Genomic DNA, 24,415 nt, shown 5'->3' on the forward strand with positions numbered 1-24,415 from the left:
CTTTGTGGTGGTGTGCTAGTGTTTGGCTAGTTCAGATTGGAAGTTCAGAGAAGCTGAACTTTGTCTTTGAGGTGATAACAGTTAAGCTGATAAAGAGGAAGAACGTTCTAGGCAGAGGTAATAGCAAGCACAAAGGCTTTAAGGTGGGCATGAACTTGTGTATGACTGAGGAGCCAAGAGAAAGCCGATGTGGCTGGAGCACAGCGGGTGAAAAGGCTGACGCAGCGATGAAGTGTGAGGTCTCTGCCAGTGTTTGTGTGTGAGGGGAAGAGTTTGGATTTTATTCTCCATGACTTGGGAAGCTGTTAGAGAGTTGAAATGATCTGATTTGCACTTAAAAGGACTTTTAAAACTCATCTTTTAGAAACCTACTCAAAGCTCTCCATGATACCAGTTATCTCTGGGTTTCAAATTTCTCTTATGCTACTGTGCCACGATGGTCTGAGTATTTATGTGTCTGCCTTCCCTGTCATCTTCATTTTTATATCCCTAAAATATAGCTCAGTGTCTACAAGTAGACAGTGAAAGAAGAGGTGCATTTGTCACATGGTTGTCACGGGCATTGGCAAAGCCTATTGTGCCGTTGGAATTTCATTGAGAATGGAGACCTCATTTCTTATATTAACTATCACTTAAAGCTAAGGGAATAATATTTGTAGTACTGTGATGTAATTTACGTACTGAGCCTTCCGACTTCTATAAGAATAACATTTCTAATATTGGTCGTCAACTATAATTATGTATCAGAAATACCTGTGGGCCTGACCTGTCATATCTGGCAAATCAGAATCTCAGGTGGAAGAAGCTAAGATATCTATATCTTAAACAGCTTTAAAGGTTTTGCTGAGGAATATTTGAAGTTGTGATCCCCTGGCTTGGAAGATCTGAAGTAACATACAAAGGATGCTCCCTGAGGTCAGGAATATATTTGCCTGTTCTTGCATATTATCCATGGTGCCTGGTACCAGTAACTGCTGTATGAAGAAATTAATTACCTGTGTGTAGAACTTTGGAGAATTCTCTGCGCATCTCCTTTTCCTTTCTTCTTCCTCTTCCTAATTTTCCTTACTATGAGTAAATCTGCAATGCAAGTCTTTTTTTTTTTTTTTTTTGCAATGCAAGTCTTGATGCTGATGAAAAGATGGTGGTGAGAAATTGCTGGCCAGGGGTGAAGGGGTTGTTTTCTGGAAGTAGTGAGGTCTGTCTACCTGCAGTAGTGAGCTGGAATGGGAGGGAAATTTCCAGTAGCTGCAGGGAAGGTGGATGGACTTCTATATATTACATATTGGGTATGTATGCAATAGATAGATCTGTGGGTTGGATTTAAATTATTTTTATTTAAGTTGAAGTTTCCTTCACTTGTTTCAGTTCTACTGTTGGGAAATTAGTAAACTAAAGTATTTAAGGAACGTGGTTACTTCTTAAAAAAAGTATATACATTTAAGAATGATAAACCATATTATGTTCTTGTAGGATACATTTGTCATGTGGCATCTGTTTGAACAGTTTGGGATAATGCACAGTAAAATTGCCACTGAATCCTTTCTGCAAACACCTGCCTGGTGGGCAAAGCTCTTGCTTCTCTGCTTTCTCTAAGCAACAACTCTTTGTAAATACTGGAAGAGAACAACCAGTTCCTCATTTGTGTTCATTGTTGGCTTTCTATTCTTGAGTCAATTCAAAGAACAGTAGCTTACAAGTTACTATGAGATTCTAGATCTGAGATTTAGTTCACATGCTGTGTGGCTTCTGTGTTAGAAGTTTTCAGATTGAAAAAGCATAAGGTGACTATATTCAAAAAGGAAAAAGCTTTTTTGTTTTTGGTCCCTCAGGTGCATGCTCTAGTTACGAACATGAATACAATGGATTGTCTGGTCTACCTCCTTCCTTCCTAGGAAATCTTAGGCAGCTGTAAGTTGCCTTAAGTCATGGGAAGTGAGCCACACTTTTGTCTTATGGAGCCTGGGTTGGGTTCCATACCTGGCAAGTTTGGCCATATTCCTCTTGTGTGTGTCCAGAAAGTTTTTGACCTTTCTCATTCGTTTTTCTTCCAATTATTTTGCTCTATTTACATTGAGAAAATCTTTTTCCTCTCATATTTTCCCTGCCTCCCATTCCCTCAGATTTGAAATTAGTCCTAATCATAATGCCAAATATTGAGGAAAGCTATGCATTTTGAAGTGGAATTAGATGTAATAAAGTACCAGTCAGACATTTGAAATAATTCAAGGTTCACTTTAGAGTCATTGTAAACATGTTCATTGATCTCATGTTTTTCTAACCTAGCCTTTCCTCAAGTACTAGCATTGAGAGAAAATAATTTAAAAAGCAAACATACTTATTTAATTTAATTATTTTGTTTTAGTTTTTGAAATATGTTTTCTACTACATTTTATTTCAGATATCTGATTTCAATGATAATATGGAATATATCATCATTTTTGGACTAGGCTACAAGACTAACAACCATAAGATTTTATCTTTGGGAAACTATTTCTAGAAATCTAAATATTAGCTTTTGGAATAGAATTCAAATAAGCTTTTGGAATAGAATTCATTTGCAAGTTAAGGGCTTTCTATAATTGGTCATAGGTATTAAGAGGATTTAAACACTGATTCTTGGTCTATTACAGTGGATCTGTCATCTGCATCTTCATAATAAATGAAGTTATGATTCTTGCCTTCAAAGCTTGATCGAATTCAGTTCTTGGTTTAAGGAACTACTCTTCTCACTTTTTTTTTTTTACTTTTCTTTTTTAATTTGAAAGATTTTATGAAATAAAGCTCATATTATACCCAGAATTAAACAGTGAATGTCAGTATGAGGAGTTTTTAATATGAAACCATTTCGTTTGAGAGTATGTAATATTCAAGTGGTATTCTGGAGTGAGTCTATTTTTGTGCTTTATGCAGAGACTGCCTTCTGATGATGAATGATAGATGATATACAAGGTGTATCATTTATCTGTGTGTATTTATCTGTGTGTTATAACATAACAGCCCTGTACTCAGCTTATGTGAGACTAGGGACTCAGGTTTTCTTGGGACCAAATATTTTCTCCTTTTCCCCTTTAGACTTCTGTGTGCTGAGAATATTGGCTTAGTGTTTCCTTGGTTTGCTTAACAAGGGGCTGAACTAGTTCAATGAGATACAACCAGCTCAACAATATCTGTTTTGGGACATGATCTCTCCTCAGGCAGGAGAAGGCTGTGGTACTGAGACACTACTAGCAAGAGATGTATATTTGTCGTGGCTATAGCTGTCAGTTCTGGAAGGACATCTTTTCAGGCTGATTCTGACAGTTCTGTTTCCCGTCAAATTAGACGGAAAGATACACATGGCTGATGTTGTCTGCAATATTCCTAAATTACCCATCAAAGAGCTCCCAGTGGTTTCACTCTAATTACACCCATGAGAGTGATGGAGAGAGGATTTCTATTTTATACTAATTCTCACATAAATAAAGTCTGCTCCCTACTCACTGAATATCAAATCCCAAATTCAAATTCAAATGTGAAGCAACAACACATGAGAGTATTACAGAGCAGACATCACCTTACCAAAAAGCACAGTCATTTCTAGACCTTGTTCTGAAGAGGATGCCAGATGATTTTTAAGTATTTTTTGGGCAGAAATAAGTGATGGAGATAGAGACCTAACGTGAGGTTCTGCCTTTCTTCTATAATTAGTGTTGCCTCCATATTTTTTAAGCAGATGCATTGTCTAACACTCTGCAGGCCTTGTAATCTGTGGTTTATAATAGACTCAAAACTTGAAGAACAGGAAGAATGACTTTCTTTAACAACGTGTTCAAAGACTCAAGATGCATTCATTCTTGTTCTGTTTTAATTAGACCAGTAGAATAAACTTAAAATAGACTGAATAATGCAAGTTGTTTTAACTATACAGTTGCATTTCTGGTTTGTAATTAGTCTTACCTATCTAATTTGTGATTGTTTAACACTGAATATTTTTATTTCTGTAAGCAGTTAGAACAAAAGTAGAATCAGCTGTGCGTTTGGGAAATGTTTGCCTTTTTCCTATTTTAAAATTTTATTTTAAAGTTGAATGCAGATATTGTTTTCTGAGTCTCTGGTTATAATGGGAGGAAATGATAAAGAAGAAAAATGTTGCTAAAAATAAAAAATTAAGCATTTTATTTGTGCTTGTGTATGACAGTTAAGACTTAATGCTGTCTTCAGGAAAAAGCAGTTTATAAATTAAGTGCCCTGACACTTAAGAAGTCTGAGAACCAAGTCTTGGGAGGCAAGGAAGGAACTTTAAAAGTTTTGTTTCATCCCTTTGCAGTTTCTCACCTCATCATGTGTTTTTATAGATGTTCATTCCATGGACTTCTGTGGTTTATGTTTTGTAGATAACTGGTAATTGCTCTCCTCTCCTAAAAACAAACCCAACCTGGTAATCTTATTCTTTAGCTCGCGAGAAGTTCACATAAGGAAAAATGAGTACAGCATCCACTCTCTTCTGGTTACTTTGTTAGAGAGAGATGTGGGCCACATCAGCGATCTTCTGATATTTTGACAATGGGTTGATAAAACAGGGACCAGTGCATTTATTTTGTGGTTGTTGATACTAAGGCACCAGGAGACTCAGGAGACCCTTTGAACAGGCAAAACTGAGTAGGATCGATATCTGTATGTTAAAATGAGAGGGTTGAACTAAATGAGGGTCTGTATGTCGCACCTTTGGTATATAGCAATCATGAGGGATGTTTACATCCTCATGTTCTGATGTTTATATGTATAGGCAGGCTTTAGGGCTAAGGTGTCAGAAGTAATAGCAGTTGTGGATCCTGATTCACATGGATACGGGTGGTGAAAAGGAGAAGAAAAAAATATTTTGGGATCAAAGTTTATCTTTTTCCTGTGGTCCCTTGCTATAGAAGAGCCATGTGTCAGGTACAATTCTGAGCACTTTACATACATTATTAATTCACTTAATCTTCCCAAAAAGCAGCCTAATGAGGCAATTACAGTATTATCCCCACTTCATAGGTAAGAATATGGAAGCACAGTAATACAGCTCATAAGTGAAGAGCATGGCAGTTTGGCTGTGGACTTGGGGTGCCTAACCACTCCACACTGTCACCTACTCTCTGGAGAGGTGATCAGTATTCTGTGACCCTGTCATGCTTGTTCTCACATAAAACGCTCTCTTTCTCTCCACTGTTTTATCCTGCAGCCGTTAAACACTTTTTGAGTGTGTGCTGTGTGCCAGGCACAGTGGTGAGTCTTGTAGATACAGAAGAGATAGAAATCCTGCTCTCAGAGATACAAGCCTAGCCAGGGAGATAGATTAAAATAACCACAGAAACGTGTGATGACAAACAAGGGTAAGAGCTGGAAGGAGAAGGGCAGGGAGCTTTGAGAACATAAGGCAGGGGCCTGATCTCATCAAGTTGCCAAAGAAGGCTGCCCTGCCAAAGTGGCTTAGAGCTGTGGTGCCAGGAGGCCATCCAAATGCTACCGTAATGCAAGGAAGGCTCAGGTGGAGTCTGGTCCCTTTGTGGACCATTCCCCAGCCCCCTTTAGAGCCCTTGCTCTCAATAGCTTTAAGTACATAATGACGTTGCAGACTTTTCCTTGTGCCCTTGTATGTGTGCAGGTTCCTATGCAGATTATAAGCATGAAGTAAATACATGCTGGTCTTTGGTGACTGTGTTCTGTTCCACTTCTTGCTTCCTGCCTTTTATCACGTTTTGGGAGTGGCCGAGTGTTGCTTCAGAACAGACACGGGGAAGTGGGAGAGGGAATGTCTGGGTCGGGTAGCCTGCCTTGGCTCTCGAAATACTTTCTGTAAGCTTATACAGATCATTTGATCTTGTGCCCCTATGTTTGAAATCAGTTTCTTTCTTACTTTCTCTTTTAGCACACCATTGAAGTATTGTCTCTAAGTACGTAGTTTGATGTTTTCATACAACTGGGATCAGAAAGTTAATTTCACTAGGTCCTCTGGGCATTACCACTAAAGTTGTAGCGACACATTTAAAAATTCTCATTCACTAATTATTAAATGAGCTGAATTAACCCTCTAGGGCAGGTGCACTCGTTGTATCTTACCAGGTTAATGTAGTCATTCACTAAACATATACATATTTACTGAGCATCTTCAAACGAGGCCTTGTAAGGCTTATAGAAGTATGGAGCACTTGGTTACTGCACTTAAGGAGCTTCCTACTTTAGCATAAAGGAAAATAATTGCAACAGAGTTGTGAGGGGCCCATCAGGAAGTGGACTGGAGGGCCTGTGGGAGCTAGACTGCCTGACTCCACTGCACCCTAGCTTTGTGACCTTGAGGCAACGGGTTCTCTGCATGTCACACGTAAAATGGAAATTGTGATTGTGAGGATTAATGAGCCAAATTATGTAAAGTGCTTAGAATAGTGCCTGGCACATAGTATATACTATATATCTTTTTTTTTTATTATTATTATCATCATTATCATGGTCACTATCACTCTTATGGTCAAGCCTAAAGGTAAGGGGAAGGGTTTCTGAACTAAAGGAGAAAGACATCGTGGAGGTGGTAGTTGAGTTAGGTCTCAAATGAAATAGGAAGAATTTTAATAGGCAGAGAGGGTGTGGAGAGGATTCCAAGAAACCTCAGGTGCTAGAAAGTATCACCTATGATTAGGGAATGGTGAGGAGTCCAGGCTAGTGGATGAAGTTCTTTCAAGAAACAATGACAAATTCACCTGGAAAGGTGGATTAGGACCTTATCTTGGTGAAGAGTTGGCAATCTGGCCGGGCTTTTTGAGCAGGATTGAGTCTCTCAGAGCCCTGCTCTATAATTCCGGGAGTAGGCAGGAAATGGAGGCTGAGAGAAATGGTGTGAGTCTTAGCATGTGATGATAGGGCTTGAAAAAAGGTGATGATGATAGTCATGAAAAAAAAGGTCAAGTGCATATCTGCTGGAGAACTAATGAAACTTAAAAATTCAGGGCCCCTCACATGCTCAGAATCCTACTGGTGGTTTTGTAAAATTTGAAAAGCTATTTGTATCGTTTGCTTCTTTCTCTAAATGGTATGTTTCAGACCCCCAAACCTGGTTCCACGCCATAATTGAAAGAGACTGTGGAGAAAGAATCAGTCTGTATATTGATTTGGTGAGGGTAGATAGAGTCAAGCAGAGAGGCCAGAGTTAAAGACGACTTGTGAGATTTTGTCTGGGTGATGGGGAGGGACCTGATAGGAAAGGGGGATGATGGGAGAAGCCAAGTAGGGAGGAGTGGTTTCAAACCGAGTGAGTGTTCTAGATTGGTTAGCTTCGCCAGGGAAAGAACATTTTCTTTTCTTTAAACCTCTGCCCATCCCTATCCTCAATTGCTGTCTCGCAAGTGTGATAATTTTAAGTTATATGGGGGCTGGAGAAAGGGGTCCAAAGATGACTGCTGATTAGTGGGCTAGAACCCAAAGCACATGTCTTAGGGACATCTTTGTAATGTCTACATTTAGTACTCTGTGTATGCTAAGCCTGGTTTTCTAAAACCTTTAAAGAAAGTCTCTCCTTTTTTGGTATATCTTTGGTGTAGATTCTTCTATGTTCAGCAAATTTTAGTGCTTCTAGACTATTTTCAAGTTATAACATCTGTTTTCTGGAAACTTCTATTTTGAAGAAATTTAATTGACTCAAAAGTGGTTGGTAATGCTGATTTCATAGCTATCATGTCAGTGTTCCTGTGGCAGTACCTGACTGGGAAAGGCTGTTCTCAGCCTTTGTTACCTCTTTCATAAACAAGTAAAATATTAAATAACAGGAAATCAAAAGCCAAAATTGAAGAATACTCTCTCAGATGGCCAAATAGAATCTTCAAGAGTATTTTTACTTTCTAGATCACAAAATATAAATATAATTGACATAGGGGCTCAGGCTTCATTTTTAAATATATTATGGGTGTGTGTTGGCTTTGCCATCAGGCTTTTTGTGGGAAATAATAACACCTAAAAACAAAGCTAAAAACATAGTAAGATCTGAGGCAAATGTCCCCAGGGAAAGACCATTAGCAAATTCATGACTCAGAGTCTGGTTTAGACTTCTATATTAAACCATGTGTTGTTTAAAGAATCATCCCTTGTGTATCAGAGAGATTAAATTATCTGAGTAGAGAAATACAGTTGAAAATTTCAAACTGCTTCTGAAATTCACATATATTATTTTTTGACAGGCTTTAAGAATTTAATGACCATAGGATTTAGTTTAAAGAAATGATTTAGAAGTATTTGCAGATCAATTCTAAGAGGATTTTATTTTATTTTTATTTTATATTATTTTATTTTTTTAAACATCTTTATTGGGGTATAATTGCTTTACAATGGTGTTAGTTTCTGCTTTATAACAATGTGAATCAGTTATACATATACATATGTTCCCATATCTCTTCCCTCTTGCGTCTCCCTCCCTCCCACCCTCCCTATCCCACCCCTCCAGGCGGTCACAAAGCACGGAGCCGATATCCCTGTGCCACGCGGCTGCTTCCCACTAGCTATCTACCTTACGTTTTGTAGTGTATATATGTCCATGACTCTCTCTCGCCCTGTCACAGCTCACCCTTCTCCCTCCCCATATCCTCAAGTCCGTTCTCCAGTAGGTCTGTGTCTTTATTCCTGTCTTACCCCTAGGTTCTGCATGACATTTTTTTTTTCTTCTTAAATTCCATATATATGTGTTAGCATACGGTATTTGTCTTTTTCTTTCTGACTTACTTCACTCTGTATGACAGACTCTAGGTATATCCACCTCATTACAAATAGCTCAATTTCGTTTCTTTTTATGGCTGAGTAATATTCCATTGTATATATGTGCCACATCTTCTTTATCCATTCATCCGATGATGGGCACTTAGGTTGTTTCCATCTCCGGGCTATTGTAAATAGAGCTGCAGTGAACATTGTGGTACATGACTCTTTTTGAATTTTGGTTTTCTCAGGGTATAGTCCCAGTAGTGGGATTGCTGGGTCATATGGTAGTTCTATTTGTAGTTTTTTAAGGAACCTCCATACTGTTCTCCACAGTGGCTGAACCAATTCACATTCCCACCAGCAGTGCAAGAGTGTTCCCTTTTCTCCACACCCTCTCCAGCATTTATTGTTTCTAGATTTTTTGATGATGGCCATTCTGACTGGTGTGAGATAATATCTCATTGATTTGCATTTCTCTAATGATTAATGATGTTGAGCATTCTTTCATGTGTTTGTTGGCAGTCTGTATATCTTCTTTGGAGAGATGTCTATTTAGGTCTTCTGCCCATTTTTGGATTGGGTTGTTTGTATTTTTGTAATTGAGCTGCATGAGCTGCTTGTAAATTTTGGAGATTAATCCTTTGCCAGTTGCTTCATTTGCAAATATTTTTCTCCCATTCTGAGGGTTGTCTTTTGGTCTTGTTTATGGTTTCCTTTGCTGTGCAAAAGCTTTGAAGTTTCATTAGGTCCCATTTGTTTATTTTTGTTTTTATGTCCATTACTCTAGGAGGTGGGTCAGAAAGGACCTTGCTATGATTTATGTCATAGAGTGTTCTGCCTATGTTTTCCTCTAAGAGTTTGATAGTTTCTGGCCTTACATTTAGGTCTTTAATCCATTTTGAGCTTATTTTTGTGTATGGTGTTAGGGAGTGATCTAATCTCATACTTTTACATGTACCTGTCCAGTTTTCCCAGCACCACTTATTGAAGAGGCTGTCCTTTCTCCACTGTACATTCCTGCCACCTTTATCAAAGATAAGGTGTCCATATGTGCGTGGGTTTATCTCTGGGTTTTCTATCCTGTTCCATTGATCTATATTTCTGTTTTTGTGCCAGTACCATACTGTCTTGATTACTGTAGCTTGTAGTATAGTCTGAAGCCAGGGAGCCTGATTCCTCCAGCTCCTTTTTTCGTTCTTAAGATTGCTTTGGCTATTCGGGGTTTTTTGTGTTTCCAAACAAATTGCGAAATTTTTTGTTCTAGTTCCGTGAAAAATGCCAGTGGTAGTTTCATAGGGATTGCATTGAATCTATAGATTGCTTTGGGTAGTAGAGTCATTTTCACAATGTTGATTCTTCTAATCCAAGCACATGGTATATCTCTCCATCTATTTGTATCATCTTTAATTTCTTTCATCAGTGTCTTATAATTTTCTGCATACAGGTCTTTTGTCTCCTTAGGTAGGTTTATTCCTAGATATTTTATTCTATTTGTTGCAATGGTAAATGGGAGTGTTTTCTTGATTTCAATTTCAGATTTTTCATCATTAGTATATAGGAATGCCAGAGATTTCTGTGCATTAATTTTGTATCCTGCTACTTTACCAAATTCATTGATTAGCTCTAGTAGTGTTCTGGTAGCATCTTTAGGATTCTCTATGTATAGGATCATGTCATCTGCAAACAGTGACAGCTTTACTTCTTCTTTTCCGATTTGGATTCCTTTTATTTCCTTTTCTTCTCTGATTGCTGTGGCTAAAACTTCCAAAACTATGTTAAATAAGAGTGGTGAGAGTGGGCAGCTTTGTCTTGTTCCTGATCTTAGTGGAAATGCTTTCAGTTTTTCACCATTGAGGATGATGTTGGCTGTGGGCTGGTCATATATGGCCTTTATTATGTTGAGGAAAGTTCCCTCTATGCCTACTTTCTGCAGGGTTTTTATCATACATGGGTGTTGAATTTTGTCAAAAGCTTTCTCTGCATCTATTGAGATGATCATATGGTTTTTCTCCTTCAATTTGTTAATATGGTTTATCACATTGATAGATTTGCGTATATTGAAGAAACCTTGCATTCCTGGAATAAACCCCACTTGATCATGGTGTATGATCCTTTTAATGGCTGTTGGATTCTGTTTGCTAGTATTTAGTTGAGGATTTTTGCATCTGTGTTCATCAGTGATATTGGCCTGTAGTTTTCTTTCTTTGTGACATCCTTGTCTGGTTTTGGTATCAAGGTGATGGTGGCCTCGTAGAAGGAATTTGGGAGTGTTCCTCCCTCTGCTATATTTTGGAAGAGTTTGAGAAGGATAGGTGTTAGCTCTTCTCTAAATGTTTGATAGAATTCGCCTGTGAAGCCATCTGGTCCTGGGCTTTTGTTTGTTGGAAGATTTTTAATCACAGTTTCAATTTCAGTGCTTGTGATTGGTCTGTTCATATTTTCTATTTCTTCCTGATTCAGTCTTGGCAGGTTTTGCATTTCTAAGAATTTGTCCATTTCTTCCAGATTGTCCATTTTATTGGCATAGAGTTGCTTGTAGTAATCTCTCATGATCTTTTTTATTTCTGCAGTGTCCATTGTTACTTCTCCTTTTTCATTTCTAATTCTATTGATTTGAGTCTTCTCCCTTTTTTTCTTGATGAGTCTGGCTAGTGGTGTATCTATTTTGTTTATCTTCTCAAAGAACCAGCTTTTAGTTGTATTGATCTTTGCTATTGTTTCCTTCATTTCTTTTTCATTTATTTCTGATCTGATTTTTATGATTTCTTTCCTTCTGCTAGCTTTGGGGTTTTTTTGTTCTTCTTTCTCTAATTGCTTGAGGTGCAAGGTTAGGTTCTTTATTCGAGATGTTTCCTGCTTCTTAAGGTGGGCTTGTATTGCTAAAAACTTCCCCCTTAGAACTGCTTTTGCTGCATCCCATAGGCTTTGGGTCGTTGTGTCTCCATTGCCATTTGTTTCTAGGTATTTTTTTATTTCCTCTTTGATTTCTTCAGTGATCACTTCATTATTAAGTAGTGTATTGTTTAGTCTCCATGTGTTTGTATTTTTTACAGATCTTTTCCTGTAATTGATATCTAGTCTCATGGCATTGTGGTCAGAAAAGATACTTGATACAATTTCAATTTTCTTAAATTTACCAAGGCTTGATTTGTGACCCAAGATATGATCTATCCTGGAGAATGTTCCATGAGCACTTGAGAAAAATGTGTATTCTGTTGTTTTTGGATGGAGTGTCCTATAAATATCAATTAAGTCCATCTTGTTTAATGTATCATTTAAAGCTTGTGTTTCCTTATTTATTTTCATTTTGGATGATCTCTCCATGGGTGAAAGTGGGGTGTTAAAGTCCCCTACTATGAATGTGTTACTGTTGATTTCCCCTTTTATGGCTGTTAGTATTTGCCTTATGTATTGAGGTGCTCCTATGTTGGGTGCATAAATATTTACAATTGTTATATCTTCTTCTTGGATCGATCCCTTGATCATTATGTAGTGTCCTTCTTTGTCTCTTCTAATAGTCCTTATTTTAAAGTCTGTTTTGTCTGATATGAGAATTGCTACTCCAGCTTTCTTTTGCTTTCCATTTGCATGGAATATCTTTTTCCATCCCCTTACTTTCAGTCTGTATGTGTCTCTAGGTCTGAAGTGGGTCTCTTGTAGACAGCATATATAAGGGTATTGTTTTTGTATCCATTCAGCCAATCTGTGTCTTTTGGTGGGAGCATTTAGTCCATTTACATTTAAGGTAATTATTGATATGTATGTTCCTATTCCCATTTTCTAAATTGTTTTGGGTTCATTGTTGTAGGTCTTTTCCTTCTCTTGTGTTTCTTGTGTAGAGAAGTTCCTTTAGCATTTGTTGAAAAGCTGGTTTGGTGGTGCTGAACTCTCTCAGCTTTTGCTTGTCTGTAAAGGTTTTAATTTCTCCATCAAATCTGAATGAGATCCTTGCTGGGTAGAGTAGTCTTGGCTGCAGGTTTTTCTCCTTCATCACTTTCAGTATGTCTTGCCACTCCCTTCTGGCTTGTAGGGTTTCTGCTGAGAGATCAGCTGTTAACCTTATGGGGATTCCCTTGTGTGTTATTTGTTGTTTTTCCCTTGCTGCTTTTAATATGCTTTCTTTGTATTTAATTTTTGACAGTTTGATTAATATGTGTGTTGGTGTATTTCTCCTTGGATTTATCCTGTATGGGACTCTCTGTGCTTCCTGGACTTGATTAAGTATTTCCTTTCCCATATTAGGGAAGTTTTCAACTATAATCTCTTCAAATATTTTCTCAGTCCCTTTCTTTTTCTCTTCTTCTTCTGGAACCCCTATCATTCGAATGTTGGTGTGTTTAGTGTTGTCCCAGAGGTCTCTGAGACTGTCCTCAGTTCTTTTCATTCTTTTCTCTTTATTCTGCTCTGCAGTAGTTATTTCCACTATTTTATCTTCCAGGTCACTTATCCGTTCTTCTGCCTCAGTTATTCTGCTATTGATCCCATCTAGAGTACTTTTAATTTCATTTATTGTGTTGTTCATCGTTGCTTGTTTCATGTTTATTTCTTCTAGGTCCTTGTTAACTGTTTCTTGCATTTTGTCCATTCTATTTCCAAGATTTTAGATCATCCTTACTATCATTATTCTGAATTCTTTTTCAGGTAGACTGCCTATTTCATCTTCATTTGTTAGGCCTGGTGCATTTTTATCTTGCTCCTTTATCTGCTGTGTGTTTTTCTGTCTTCTCATTTTGCTTATCTTACTGTGTTTGCGGTCTCCTTTTTGCAGGCTGCAGGTTCGTAGTTCCCGCTGTTTTTGATGTCTGTCCACAGTGGCTAAGGTTGGTTCAGTGGGTTGTGTAGGCTTCCTGGTGGAGGGGACTAGTGCCTGTGTTGTGGTGGATGAGGCTGGATCTTGTCTCTCTAGTGGGCAGGTCCACGTCTGGTGGTGTGTTTTGGGGTGTCTGTGGCCTTATTATGATTTTCGGCAGCCTCTCTGCTAATGGGTGGGGTTGTGTTCCTGTTTTGCTAGTTGTTTGGCATAGGTTGTCCAGCACTATAGCTTGCTGGCCGTTGAGTGAAGCTGGGTGCTGGTGTTAAGATGGAGGTCTTTGGGAGATTTTCGCCGTTTGATATTATGTGGAGCTGGGAGGTCTCTTGTTGACCAGTGTCCTGAAGTTGGCTCTCCCACTGCAGAGGCAGAGCCCTGACTCCTGGCTGGAGCACCAAGAGCCTTTCATCCACGTGGCTCAGAATAAAAGGGAGAAAAAGTAGAGAGAATTAGTAGAAGTATGAAGAAAGAAAGAAAGGAAGGAAGGAAGGAAGGAAGGAAAAAAGACAGAAAGAAAAAAAAAAGACAGAAAGAGAGAAGATACAGTAAAATAAAGTATAATAAAGTTATTGAATTAAGAAGTAATTATTTAGAAAAAAAAAAGGGATGGATAGAACCTTAGGACAAATGTTGGAAGCAAAGCTATACAGAGAAAATCTTACACAGAAGCATACACATACACCCTCACAAAGAGAGGGAAAGGGAAAAAAATCATAAATCTTGCTCTCAGAGACCACCTCCTCAATTTGGGATGATTCGTTGTCTAAAGGAGGGAAGGAAGGAAAGAAAGAAAGAAAGAAGGAAAGAAAGAAAGAAAGAAAGAAAGAAAGAAAGAAAGAAAGAAAGGTATAATAAAATTATTAAAATTAATTATTAAGAAAAAAAGTTAAAAAAAAAACCCATGAACGGATAGAACCCTAGGACAAATGGTGGAAGCAAAGCTATACAGACAAGATCTCACACAGAAGCATACACATACACATTCACAAAAAGAGGAAAAGGGGAAAAAATCATAGATCTTGCTGTCGAAGCCCACCTCCTCAATTTGGGATGATTTGTTGTCTATTCATGTAATCCACAGATGCAGGGTATATCAAGTTGATTGTGGAGCTTTAATCCGCTGTTTCTGAAACTGCTGGGAGAGATTTCCCTTTCTCTTCTTTGTTCTCACAGCTCCCAGGGGCTCAGCTTTGGATTTGGCCCTGCCTCTGCGTGTAGGTCGCTGGAGGGCGTCTGTTCTTCGCTCAGACAGGACGGGGTTAAAGGAGCCGCTGATTCGGGGGCTCTGGCGCACTCAGGCCGGGGGGAGGGAGGGGCACTGCGTGCGGGGCGGGCCTGCGGCGGCAGAGGCCGGCGTGACGTTGCACCAGCGTGAGGCCCGCCGCGCGTTCTCCCGGGGAAGTTGTCCCTGGATCCCGGGAACCTTGCAGGGGCGGGCTGCACAGGCTCTGTTGAAGAGGCGTGAGGATAGTGACCTGTGCTCGCACACAGGCCCCTTGGTGGCGGCAGCAGCAGCCTTAGCGTCTCCCGCCCGTCCCTGGGGTTCGTGCTTTTAGCCGCGGCTCGCGCCCGTCTCTCCTAAGAGGATTTTAATTTATCAGGTTGGTCTGCTGTTCTGTAAAATTGGTCCAAACTTTATATTTGTTACATTGTTTCTCAACGTGTGGTGTGCACAAACATTTTATTTTATTTTACTTTTTTCTTCCACATTTATTGAGATACAATTGACATACAACATTTTATAAGTTTAACTATTGCCATACAGCATTGTATAAGTTTAAGGTAACAATGATTTGAGTCACATACATCATGAAATATTATCACTATAAGTTTAGTGAACATCCATCATCTCAGATACAAAATTAAAGAAACAGAATTTTTTTTTTTTTTTTTTTTTTTTGCGGTACGCGGGCCTCTCACTGTTGTGGCCTCTCCCGTTGCGGAGCACAGGCTCCGGACGCACAGGCTCAGCGGCCATGGCTCACGGGCCCAGCCGCTCCATGGCATGTGGGATCTTCCCAGACCAGGGCACGAACCCGTGTCCCCTGCATCGGCAGGCGGACTCTCAACCACTGCGCCACCAGGGAAGCCTGGGTTGTTTATTTTTTTGATGTTGAGTTGTATGAGTTCTTTGTATATTTTGGATATTAACCCCTCATCAGATATATCATTTACAAATATCTTCTCCCATTCGGTAGGTGTTCTTTTTGTTTTTCTGATAGTTTCCTTCACTGTGCATAGCTTCTTAGTTTGATATAGTCCCCTTTATTTTTGCTTTTGTTTCTCTTGCCTGAAAAGACATATCCAGAAAAATATTGAGATTGTTGTCAAAGAGAGTACTATGTTTTCTTCCAGAAGTTTTATGGTTTCAAGTTTTATATTTAAATCTTTAATCCATTTTGAATTTATTTTTGTGCATAATGTGAGAGAGTAGTCCAGTTTGATACTTATGCATGTAGCTGTCCAGTTTTTCCAATATCATTTATTGAAGAGCCTGTCTTTCCCACATTGTATATTCTTACCTCCTTTGTTGTAGATTGATTGCCCAATGGCATTTTTCACAGAACTAGAATAATGCTTAACTGTGTATGGAAACACAAAGACTTCGAATAACCAAAACAATCTTGAGAAAGAAGAGCTAGAGGTATCATGCGCCCTGATTTCAAACTATACTACAAAGCTACAGTCATCAAAGCAGTATGGTACTGGCACAAAAACAGACACATAGATCAACAGAATAGAATAGAGAGCCCAGATATGAACCCACACTTGTATGTGCAATTAATCTTCACAAACATTTTACAGTTTTAAGAGTTATGTATTTTAAAATTCATTTATGTGTAGACTCTGTGGCAAGTGATACTGGTTTTCCATTTATAGCAATGATATAAACCACTTTAGAATACATTGATTTAGGTTAAAAGGGTATGTCTTTAAAGAGAAATGGTAATACGTGGTGCTACGTGTGGTGGCAGAAGTTGAGAAAGTTGATGCATGATTAATTGAAGTTTGGGAAACGTTGGCTTATTTGTAAATAATATGTTATACTAGCTTGTAGTACTGTAATTTTAATTAATTGTTAAATAAAAACCTCATAGTCATTTTAATTGTTTGACTCTTACTTAGTTAAAAGTAAGAACATATATGTCAAATGCTGTTCTATTGAGAAGGTTTATAGGACTTCCTGGCAAAGAGTAGGGCAATTTTATAAAAGTCATACATATACTCACTAATTTCAAGGATAAATTGGCATGGCAAACCAAGCACTATGCAAAGGGCTTTTGTTAAATTTTATCAATCAAAAGTTGGGGAAGATTCTTTTGGTTTGGGTTCATATATGCTAATATTTAGTGAGAAGAGTAGACAGCATATTATTTTTTCCCTGAGAAGCAGAAAAGGAAAACCAGGATATTTAGAAGATGCTTTGAAGTTAATTTTATCCAGAAAGTATTTTTAGAAATATTAGAATATCTGGGAACAGATCTTTGAGTAATAGTTAAATATAGATTTTATTTTTATTTAACATTTCATAACTGATTTAGTTACTCCACATTTAAAAAACAGATTAATACACCTTACTACAAAATACAAGAAATGTGGAGATAGTAGAAAATATAAGTAGAAATTCCTTCTTCTTCTACTAATATTCCCCCAGCCCTATTCCTTAGGCACAACTACTGTTAACAGTTTGAAGTCACCTAATTTTATTTTATTTATTTATATTTTTGACTGTGCCATGCGGTTTGTGGGATCTTAGTTCCCCGACCAGGGATTGAACACGGGCCACAGGGAACCCATGGCTGCCAGGGAATTCCCCTGAAGTCACCTATATTTTTTTTATAAATTTATTCTTTAAAATTTTTGGCTGTGTTGGTCTTCGTTGCTGCGCACGGGCTTTCTCTAGTTGTGGCGAGCGGGGGCTACTCTTTGTTGCTTATTGCGGTGGCTTCTTTTGTTGTGGAGCATGGGCTGTAGGTGTGTGGGCTTTGGTAGTTGTGGCACGCAGCTCAGTAGTTGTGGCTCTAGAGCGCAGGCTCAGTAGTTGTGGCGCACAGGCTTATTTGCTCCGTGGCATGTGGGATCTTCCCAGACCAGGGATAGAACCCGTGTCCCCTGCGTTGGCAGGCGGATTCTTAACCACTGTGCCACCAGGGACGCCCTGAAGTCACCTAATTTTTTATTTTTTTTGCGGTACGCAGGCCTCTCACTGTTGTGGCCTCTCCCGTTGCGGAGCACAGGCTCCGGACGCGCAGGCTCAGCGGCCATGGCTCACGGGCCCAGCCGCTCCGCAGCATGTGGGATCTTCCCGGACCGGGGCACGAACCCGTGTCCCTTGCATCGGCAGGCGGACTCTCAACCACTGCGCCACCAGGGAAGCCCTGAAGTCACTTAATTTTAAAAGTCAAGTGTAATGGCATTTAGAAATTGGAAGAGTAGGAATCTTTTTGTTGTTGTTGTTCCAGATTCTGCTTCCATTACCTGCGTCTATATTTTTAAGCAGATATGATGTATGGAATTACTGTGGGCTTTGGAGTCAGATCTGTGTTCGAATTCTTACTGCATCACAGAGCAGCAATGCGAGTTTGGGAAGTTCCTTACCTTTCTGAGTGGGAAGTTCCTTACCTCTCTGAGCTTTAGGTTCCTCAACAGCAAAGGCTTAATGTTGTTTTATTTCCAGCCTCTGATCTGGCCTAGTCTGTCTCTCTGTCTCTTTTTAATAGGAAACATATCTAAGAAGAACTGGCATAAGAATCCATGACATTTTTTCTCCTGGAGAAATGGAATTTGGTATTTTAATGACCACAATGTGCATGCATTCAGTAATACACTCCTTTATTAGAACATTTCACCACCCTCCCAAGTACCTATCATCAGGTTGTAAAAGGACATTGTATTTACCTGCCCCTGGAATCTTCCTGGAATTTAGATGGCCTCTGTTGGGTTTCACTTTGCACTTATTAATAATTTAACATTGGGATAAAAATAAAAAACAAAGACTCTCATCTTACAGTGTGAGAACATGGGTCATGTGTGCTAAGTCATGCAGGTAAGATGAGTAGCAAAACTCAGTGGGGTATCCGGTCTAAAGAGGTCTTTCATGTGGGCTGTTGTGTCCCTCCTGTAGAATGATTGCCTTAGAATTAAAGAGAATTAATGTAATTGCTCCTGAAGAGGGAAATGTATTTTTGCTTTTCAAAGGTGGTTGTATAAGCTTTAATTATCTAATCCAAACACAGGAGCTTTCTACAAGCAGCTTTCCCTTTTAGCAGGCATAGTCAACTTGCAAATACTGCTGCATCTTTAGGTTTGAAAAATCACTGCATCATAACCAACTCTGTTGAGTATATTATATAACCTACTCGTTAGGGAACAACAAAGTCCTGTTTTAATATTGGTTACTGAAAATGGTCTTTAAAGCTAGGGTTGGTTTACGTGGATTTTTGTAATTATTTGAGCTGCAGCTTGAGATATGGTTCTCCGTTGCTGGAATCTGTGTCTCATGTCTCGATCATTGTTTTACTGTGGTTTCATTTTCTGTGCTGTTTTTGTTTCATATTCAATTTGCTTTGTTTGGTGTGTGCTTTATCAGACCTTCTTGTTTACTTGTCACAGGAATATGGAGCTTTCTTAATAAAGTTAGAAGTATCTTTTTATGTATTTATTTTAGCTTTCTTTCTTTAGAGAATTGAAGTGTTTTCTAGTCCTGAAATTATTAATAATTAAGTACATGTAATATATTGCTAGTGGAACAGTGTAAAGCTCAAAGAAACTTTGTAAGTAGAGAAGAAAACCCTACTTTTTAAGAACTGGGACTCTGTCATTCTTGTTGAAATGCATAGGTTTTTTTTTTTTTGTGGTATGCGGGCCTCTTACTGTTGTGGCCTCTCCCGTTGCGGGGCACAGGCTCCGGACGCGCAGGCCCAGCGGCCATGGCTCACGGGCCCAGCCGCTCTGCGGCATGTGGGATCTTACCGGACTGGGGCACGAACCCGTGTCCCCTGCATCGGCAGGTGGACTCTCAACCACTGCGCCACCAGGGAAGCCCCATAGGGTTTCTTTTTTTTTTTTGATATCTGTATATCCATAGGAATAACTGATATTTATGGAAAACCATTTTAGTCTACAGTGCCTAGTCAGCCATTTCAAAAATTATTTCTCTCTTGTCTTTACAAGCTTCTAAATATATATATGCATACATGTATATATACATATACATTATATGTATTTATTTATATAAATATATAAAAAATTATATGTAATACTACTATATGTACTAATGCATAGGGTTTTGATGTTGGAACATATTAAGGAAATAATGTCATTCTTTCTAGGTAGAGAGGATTTTAGGGATGAAAGTTGATTCAAACTGTAGAGGAAAATGATCAGTGCTCCTGTCTGAGAATTAAAATATTAAATTGCTCTTAGAATAAAACCAACCCCTCCTCATGGTTTGCAGTGCTCTTCACAATCTGAACACTACCTGGCTTTCCCTTTGCCCGCTGCTCTAGTCACACTCATCTCCTCTGTCCAACTCACCAAGCTCTTCCCCCCTCAAGGACCCTGGCCCTTGTTGTTCCTCCTTTCCCTTAGCTGTTCCCATGGCTCTCCTCCTGAATGTCTCCAAGAGACCCCTCCCTGACCACATCAAGGTATTAAGTAAGTCTACTCTCTTTCCAATACTCTGCTTATTTCCTTTCCAGCACTTATCTCAGACTGTATTTCTTTTTGTTAATTACTTTGTTTTGCCCCAAAATGTAAATTCAATTAAGAGAGGTGCCAGTACCTGATAAAGTGCCTAGCAGCTAGTATATAGTCAATAAGTTGATTAAATGGAAGTTATTTACTGGTTTTAAGAGCTCTTTTTTGTTTGTTTCTTTATTTATGATTAGTTTATCATGCTGGACTGGAGGGATTTAAGTATCCTTGACATCAAGAGCCAAGCCAATATGCTTTCCAGTGCTCTTACCTGCATGCATTTCCCCCCATTTCATTGTGATTTTATTGATTGTTTGGAGAGCAACATGCGCTTTCCTCAGAGGAGACAGAGAACTCTGTAGATCTCCCAAGGGTATTGTGCCCTGAGATGTCTTTCAGAATTCACCAGGAACTAAATTACCTCACAGCAGATCTTCTACAAAGGACAGGGAAGTCTGTATTGGTCTTTGGTGAACACACAGTTCAATAATGGAGGTACAATTATTCTGCTCCCAAAAGGGAAAACCTTGCCATTGTATCTGTTCAATGTGCCTTGTAAACAGCCCTGGATGGCCCCTTTATGGATTTGCCCTGTGTCTTTAAGCTCTTACTCATCCTTAAGCCAAAGGCTGTTGTTCCGCTTCAAGCTGAAAAGGAAATTTTGGCAGCTTGCTTGCTGTCTAAAGATGAACATTATCACCATGACAGTTGTCACTTTCAAAGTGGAAGAAGGGAAATGCAAATTTGGTGAGTAATTAAGTTAGTTTTGTCTCATTCTTTGGTGGTGTTCTAAATGTTGCTATTTATTTGTCTTAGGTAATCTATTTAAAGAAGACACCAGAAGAAGCCTACAGAGCACTCCTATCTGGCTCAAATCCCCCCTATCTTCCATTCAGGTATAACTGCTTGTGAGACTTGAGCTATGGCAACTTTGCTAGACAGCTCGCTACTTTAGAATTGGAGAATTGTGTTTTTTAATTGTATGAAGAGTGTGACCATGATATTACATGGAATGAAATGAGACAGTAGTTTTTATTATTTTGTTTTTGTAGAGACCCCCTCCCCCGTCTAGTAAGAATAAAATAGCTTTCCATTTTTAGGAATTAATTTTTTTCCTTGAATTCTTTCTATACCTTGACAGTTTAAGCACAAACAGTGCCTGATTTATGACCTAATAACCATGTCAAGATTTGTTAGATTTCAGTCATCTACATCACTGATTCATCCATTCATTCTTTCATTTTGTGAGCATTGATTGAGCTCTGACCAAATGTCAGGGGCTGGGAATATACAATAAGAGCCTCAAAGCACCTTCCCAGAAGTACATATTTAGTGGGGACCCTAATCACCTGTTTAGCAGACAAATCTAACTTCCATCCTGAGGAAGACTGTCTCTCATTACAGTGCTGGAAAAGAATGTTTTGTAAGTGACACCTGAAGAAGATATTTTAAAAATTTCATGTAAACTTGAGCTTATTTAAAGAGTAGAAGGAAATGTACTCCTTCTACTTCAGAAGAACTTCCATAACAGTCATCTCTGAAATGTACTCCTTCTACTTCACAAGAACTTCCACAACAGTCATCCACAGAATTGCGAATGATTCTAATATTTTTGCCTTTTTGTTTATTTGTGTGTCCAAATCTACAAGCACATGGATTGCTTCTTATTGTTACTAATATCAAAATTACCAACAATAATGAAAGAAAGGAACAGGAAAGAATGAGGAGGCCTCTTTGTCTTCATTACTCTCCTGTAAACTCACAGAGGGCAGGTCCCAGTGCCTGACACTTAAAAGTGCTTTTTGTAAATATTTATTTTAATGAATAAGTTAAGACTAAATCCCCTAAGATCCAAAGGATTCCCACGTCTGTTTCTCAGACCACAAGAGGGAGAGTTATTAGGCACAGGGTGGGTGTCAGGTGAGGAGGATATAGGGACAACAACAGCTAGTATGCTTGATCTTCTCAGTGAAAACAAGGGGTAAAGTACTGGAGTTGGGACAGTGAGAGGAAAATATCCTCAAGCAACCTAGAGGATGAGCTAATTAGCCATTGAAGGACAGATAAAAGGTTACAGATTACGTAAATGAGTTTTAATGGTGAGGACAAAGCTTTTTTTCTCCCACTCCTAATGGCTTCTATAATTTGAAAGCTCTTTGTACAATTCTATTTTTTAGAAAAGGGTAATTGTTTTAGTTAATTTGGGCTGTTGTAACAAAGTACCATAGACTGGGTGGGTTGTAAACAACAGAAATTTGTTTCTCACAGTTCTGCAGACTGATTAGGTGCCAGCATGGTCAAGTTCTGGTGAGGGCTCTCTTCAGGGCTGTAGACTGCTTATTTCTCGCTGTGTCCTCACATAGTGGAAAGAGGGCAGAAAAACGCTCTGGGGTGCCTCTTATAAGGGCACTAATCGCATTCATGAGGGCTCTACCCTCATGACCTAACTACTTCCCAAGGTCCCGCCTCCTAATACCATCCCCATTGGGGATTAGGCTTTCAACATATGACTTTGGGGGGGACACAAACTTCCGTTTCATTGCAGTAATAATAATATTAATCACTTCCTAAATTTTAAGCAAAGTGGTTAAGAGTACATGATTTGGAGGCAGAGACACTGCCTGGGTTCGAAGGTTCATTCTGCTCTTTTCTATATGTAATAAGTAAGTATATGTAACTTGGGCAAATTACTTATCCTCTCTGAGCTTCAGCTTCCTTTTCTGTACAATGGCTTCAGAGCTATCCTGAGGATTAAATGAGGTAATACATATATCACCGTGCCTGGTGCAGTACCTGGTTTTTGTTTTTCTTGTTGTTGTTAGTACTATTACTATTATTCATAAGAAATAAGGATTATCCACAAGGATATAAATATGAATAGGAAGTATTTCTAATGATCACACATTCTAGTAGGGGCAGGTAGCTCTATAAGCACGTAATTAATTGTTAAAAAGTTGGGTTTTATAAAAATAGAAGAAAAGATTCTGACAGAAATACGAGAAAGTATCAGACTCATTTAAACTAAACTTTTAAAGGGTTTCACAGGCAGGGGAGGAAAAGTTAGGCATCTGTGTACCCTACTGGAAAGCCCTGGAAGGGAATGTGTCTGAGGCAACTTCCAACATCCTCTGTGATAGGAGCCGTAGGATCCGTGGTGAGAGAGGGGCCAGCAACTGTGAAGGGATCATAGGTGTACCTTTCCTTGAGACAGTGAGGGCTCATTAAATTTGTTTTTTAAATCAGAAAAATGTTTACAATTTTTTGTTGTTATTTTGAAAACAGCACATGCACCTGGGGATTGTAATGCTGTAACGTTTGTAAAATTGTAATTCCAGTCAATAGGCCCAGTGGACATTGTGGCTATTCAGACATTTTAAGTGGAAAATATATATTAATTTTTATGCTTGTGATAGTATCCACTCAGAAGTCATGGGAGATGTATTTGTTTCACAAGCCAGGTGAGCCTTGCTAACCTTAATTGTGAATTTAGATGAAGATACTGGAGAAGGAGAAGGAAAGAATGAATTCTTCCTTTAATCATAATTATATTTTAGCTTATATGTGATAGGTAATTAATTTGTTTCCTGAGAACTAGAATCTTTGAATAATTGATAAGATTGGAATGGAAGAAAAGATATAAAAGATTATTACTTCTTAACATAGAATTAAATCATGATTGTTATAATTGTAGCTTATTTTTCCAAACTGTTTTTATTTAAATATTTGAAAATATAAATACATTAACATGGTTCAAATATTTTAAAATATATATAGTTTATAGTGAAAACTCTCTCTCCCACCCTTGATTCTTATCTGTCCAGTCCTTTCCAAATAACTTCTGGTATTAGTTTATTCTATATCCTTTTAGAGTTTCTTTATGCATATATAAGCAAATAAAGATGTACAGTCTTATTTTCCCCATTTTATCACAAAATGTAACATACTGTATGTACTATTCTGCATCTTGATTTTTTTTTTCACTTAACTCATCTTGGATATATCTTTTCACATCAGTAAATAGAGAGCTTCCTTCCTCATTCTGTCTTACTGCTGTATAATGTACAAGAATGCATTTAATTGGTCTCTGACAGGTAGACATTTAGGTCATTTCCTATCTTTTTAACTGTAGCTTTTTAAGTCACATGGTCTCAAATGTATTTTAGAAGAAAGAAATTGAGACAATACTCTGGAGAATATTGTAGTGTTGTT

General features: G+C 38.5%; 1 protein-coding gene across 3 annotated transcripts in view; it reads left to right on the plus strand.

Moving 5' to 3' along the window:
- The window catches only part of CDC14A (cell division cycle 14A), a 182,930-nt gene that overhangs the window by 46,236 nt on the left and 112,279 nt on the right, over positions 1 to 24,415 (plus strand). For 2 of the 3 annotated variants that reach the window (XM_027114476.1, XM_027114475.1), the window contains exon 5: positions 21,023 to 21,102. The exons of the other annotated variant lie outside the window; for it this stretch is intronic. In XM_027114476.1, the coding sequence (XP_026970277.1) occupies positions 21,023 to 21,102 (80 nt within the window). The remainder of the gene's footprint in view (positions 1 to 21,022; positions 21,103 to 24,415) is intronic. 3 annotated transcript variants of the gene reach the window in all.

This window comes from Aethalodelphis obliquidens, unplaced genomic scaffold (genome assembly GCF_003676395.1).
Source record: "Aethalodelphis obliquidens isolate GAN/ISIS:26980383/991018 unplaced genomic scaffold, ASM367639v1 scaffold13, whole genome shotgun sequence".
NCBI lineage: Eukaryota > Metazoa > Chordata > Mammalia > Artiodactyla > Delphinidae > Aethalodelphis > Aethalodelphis obliquidens.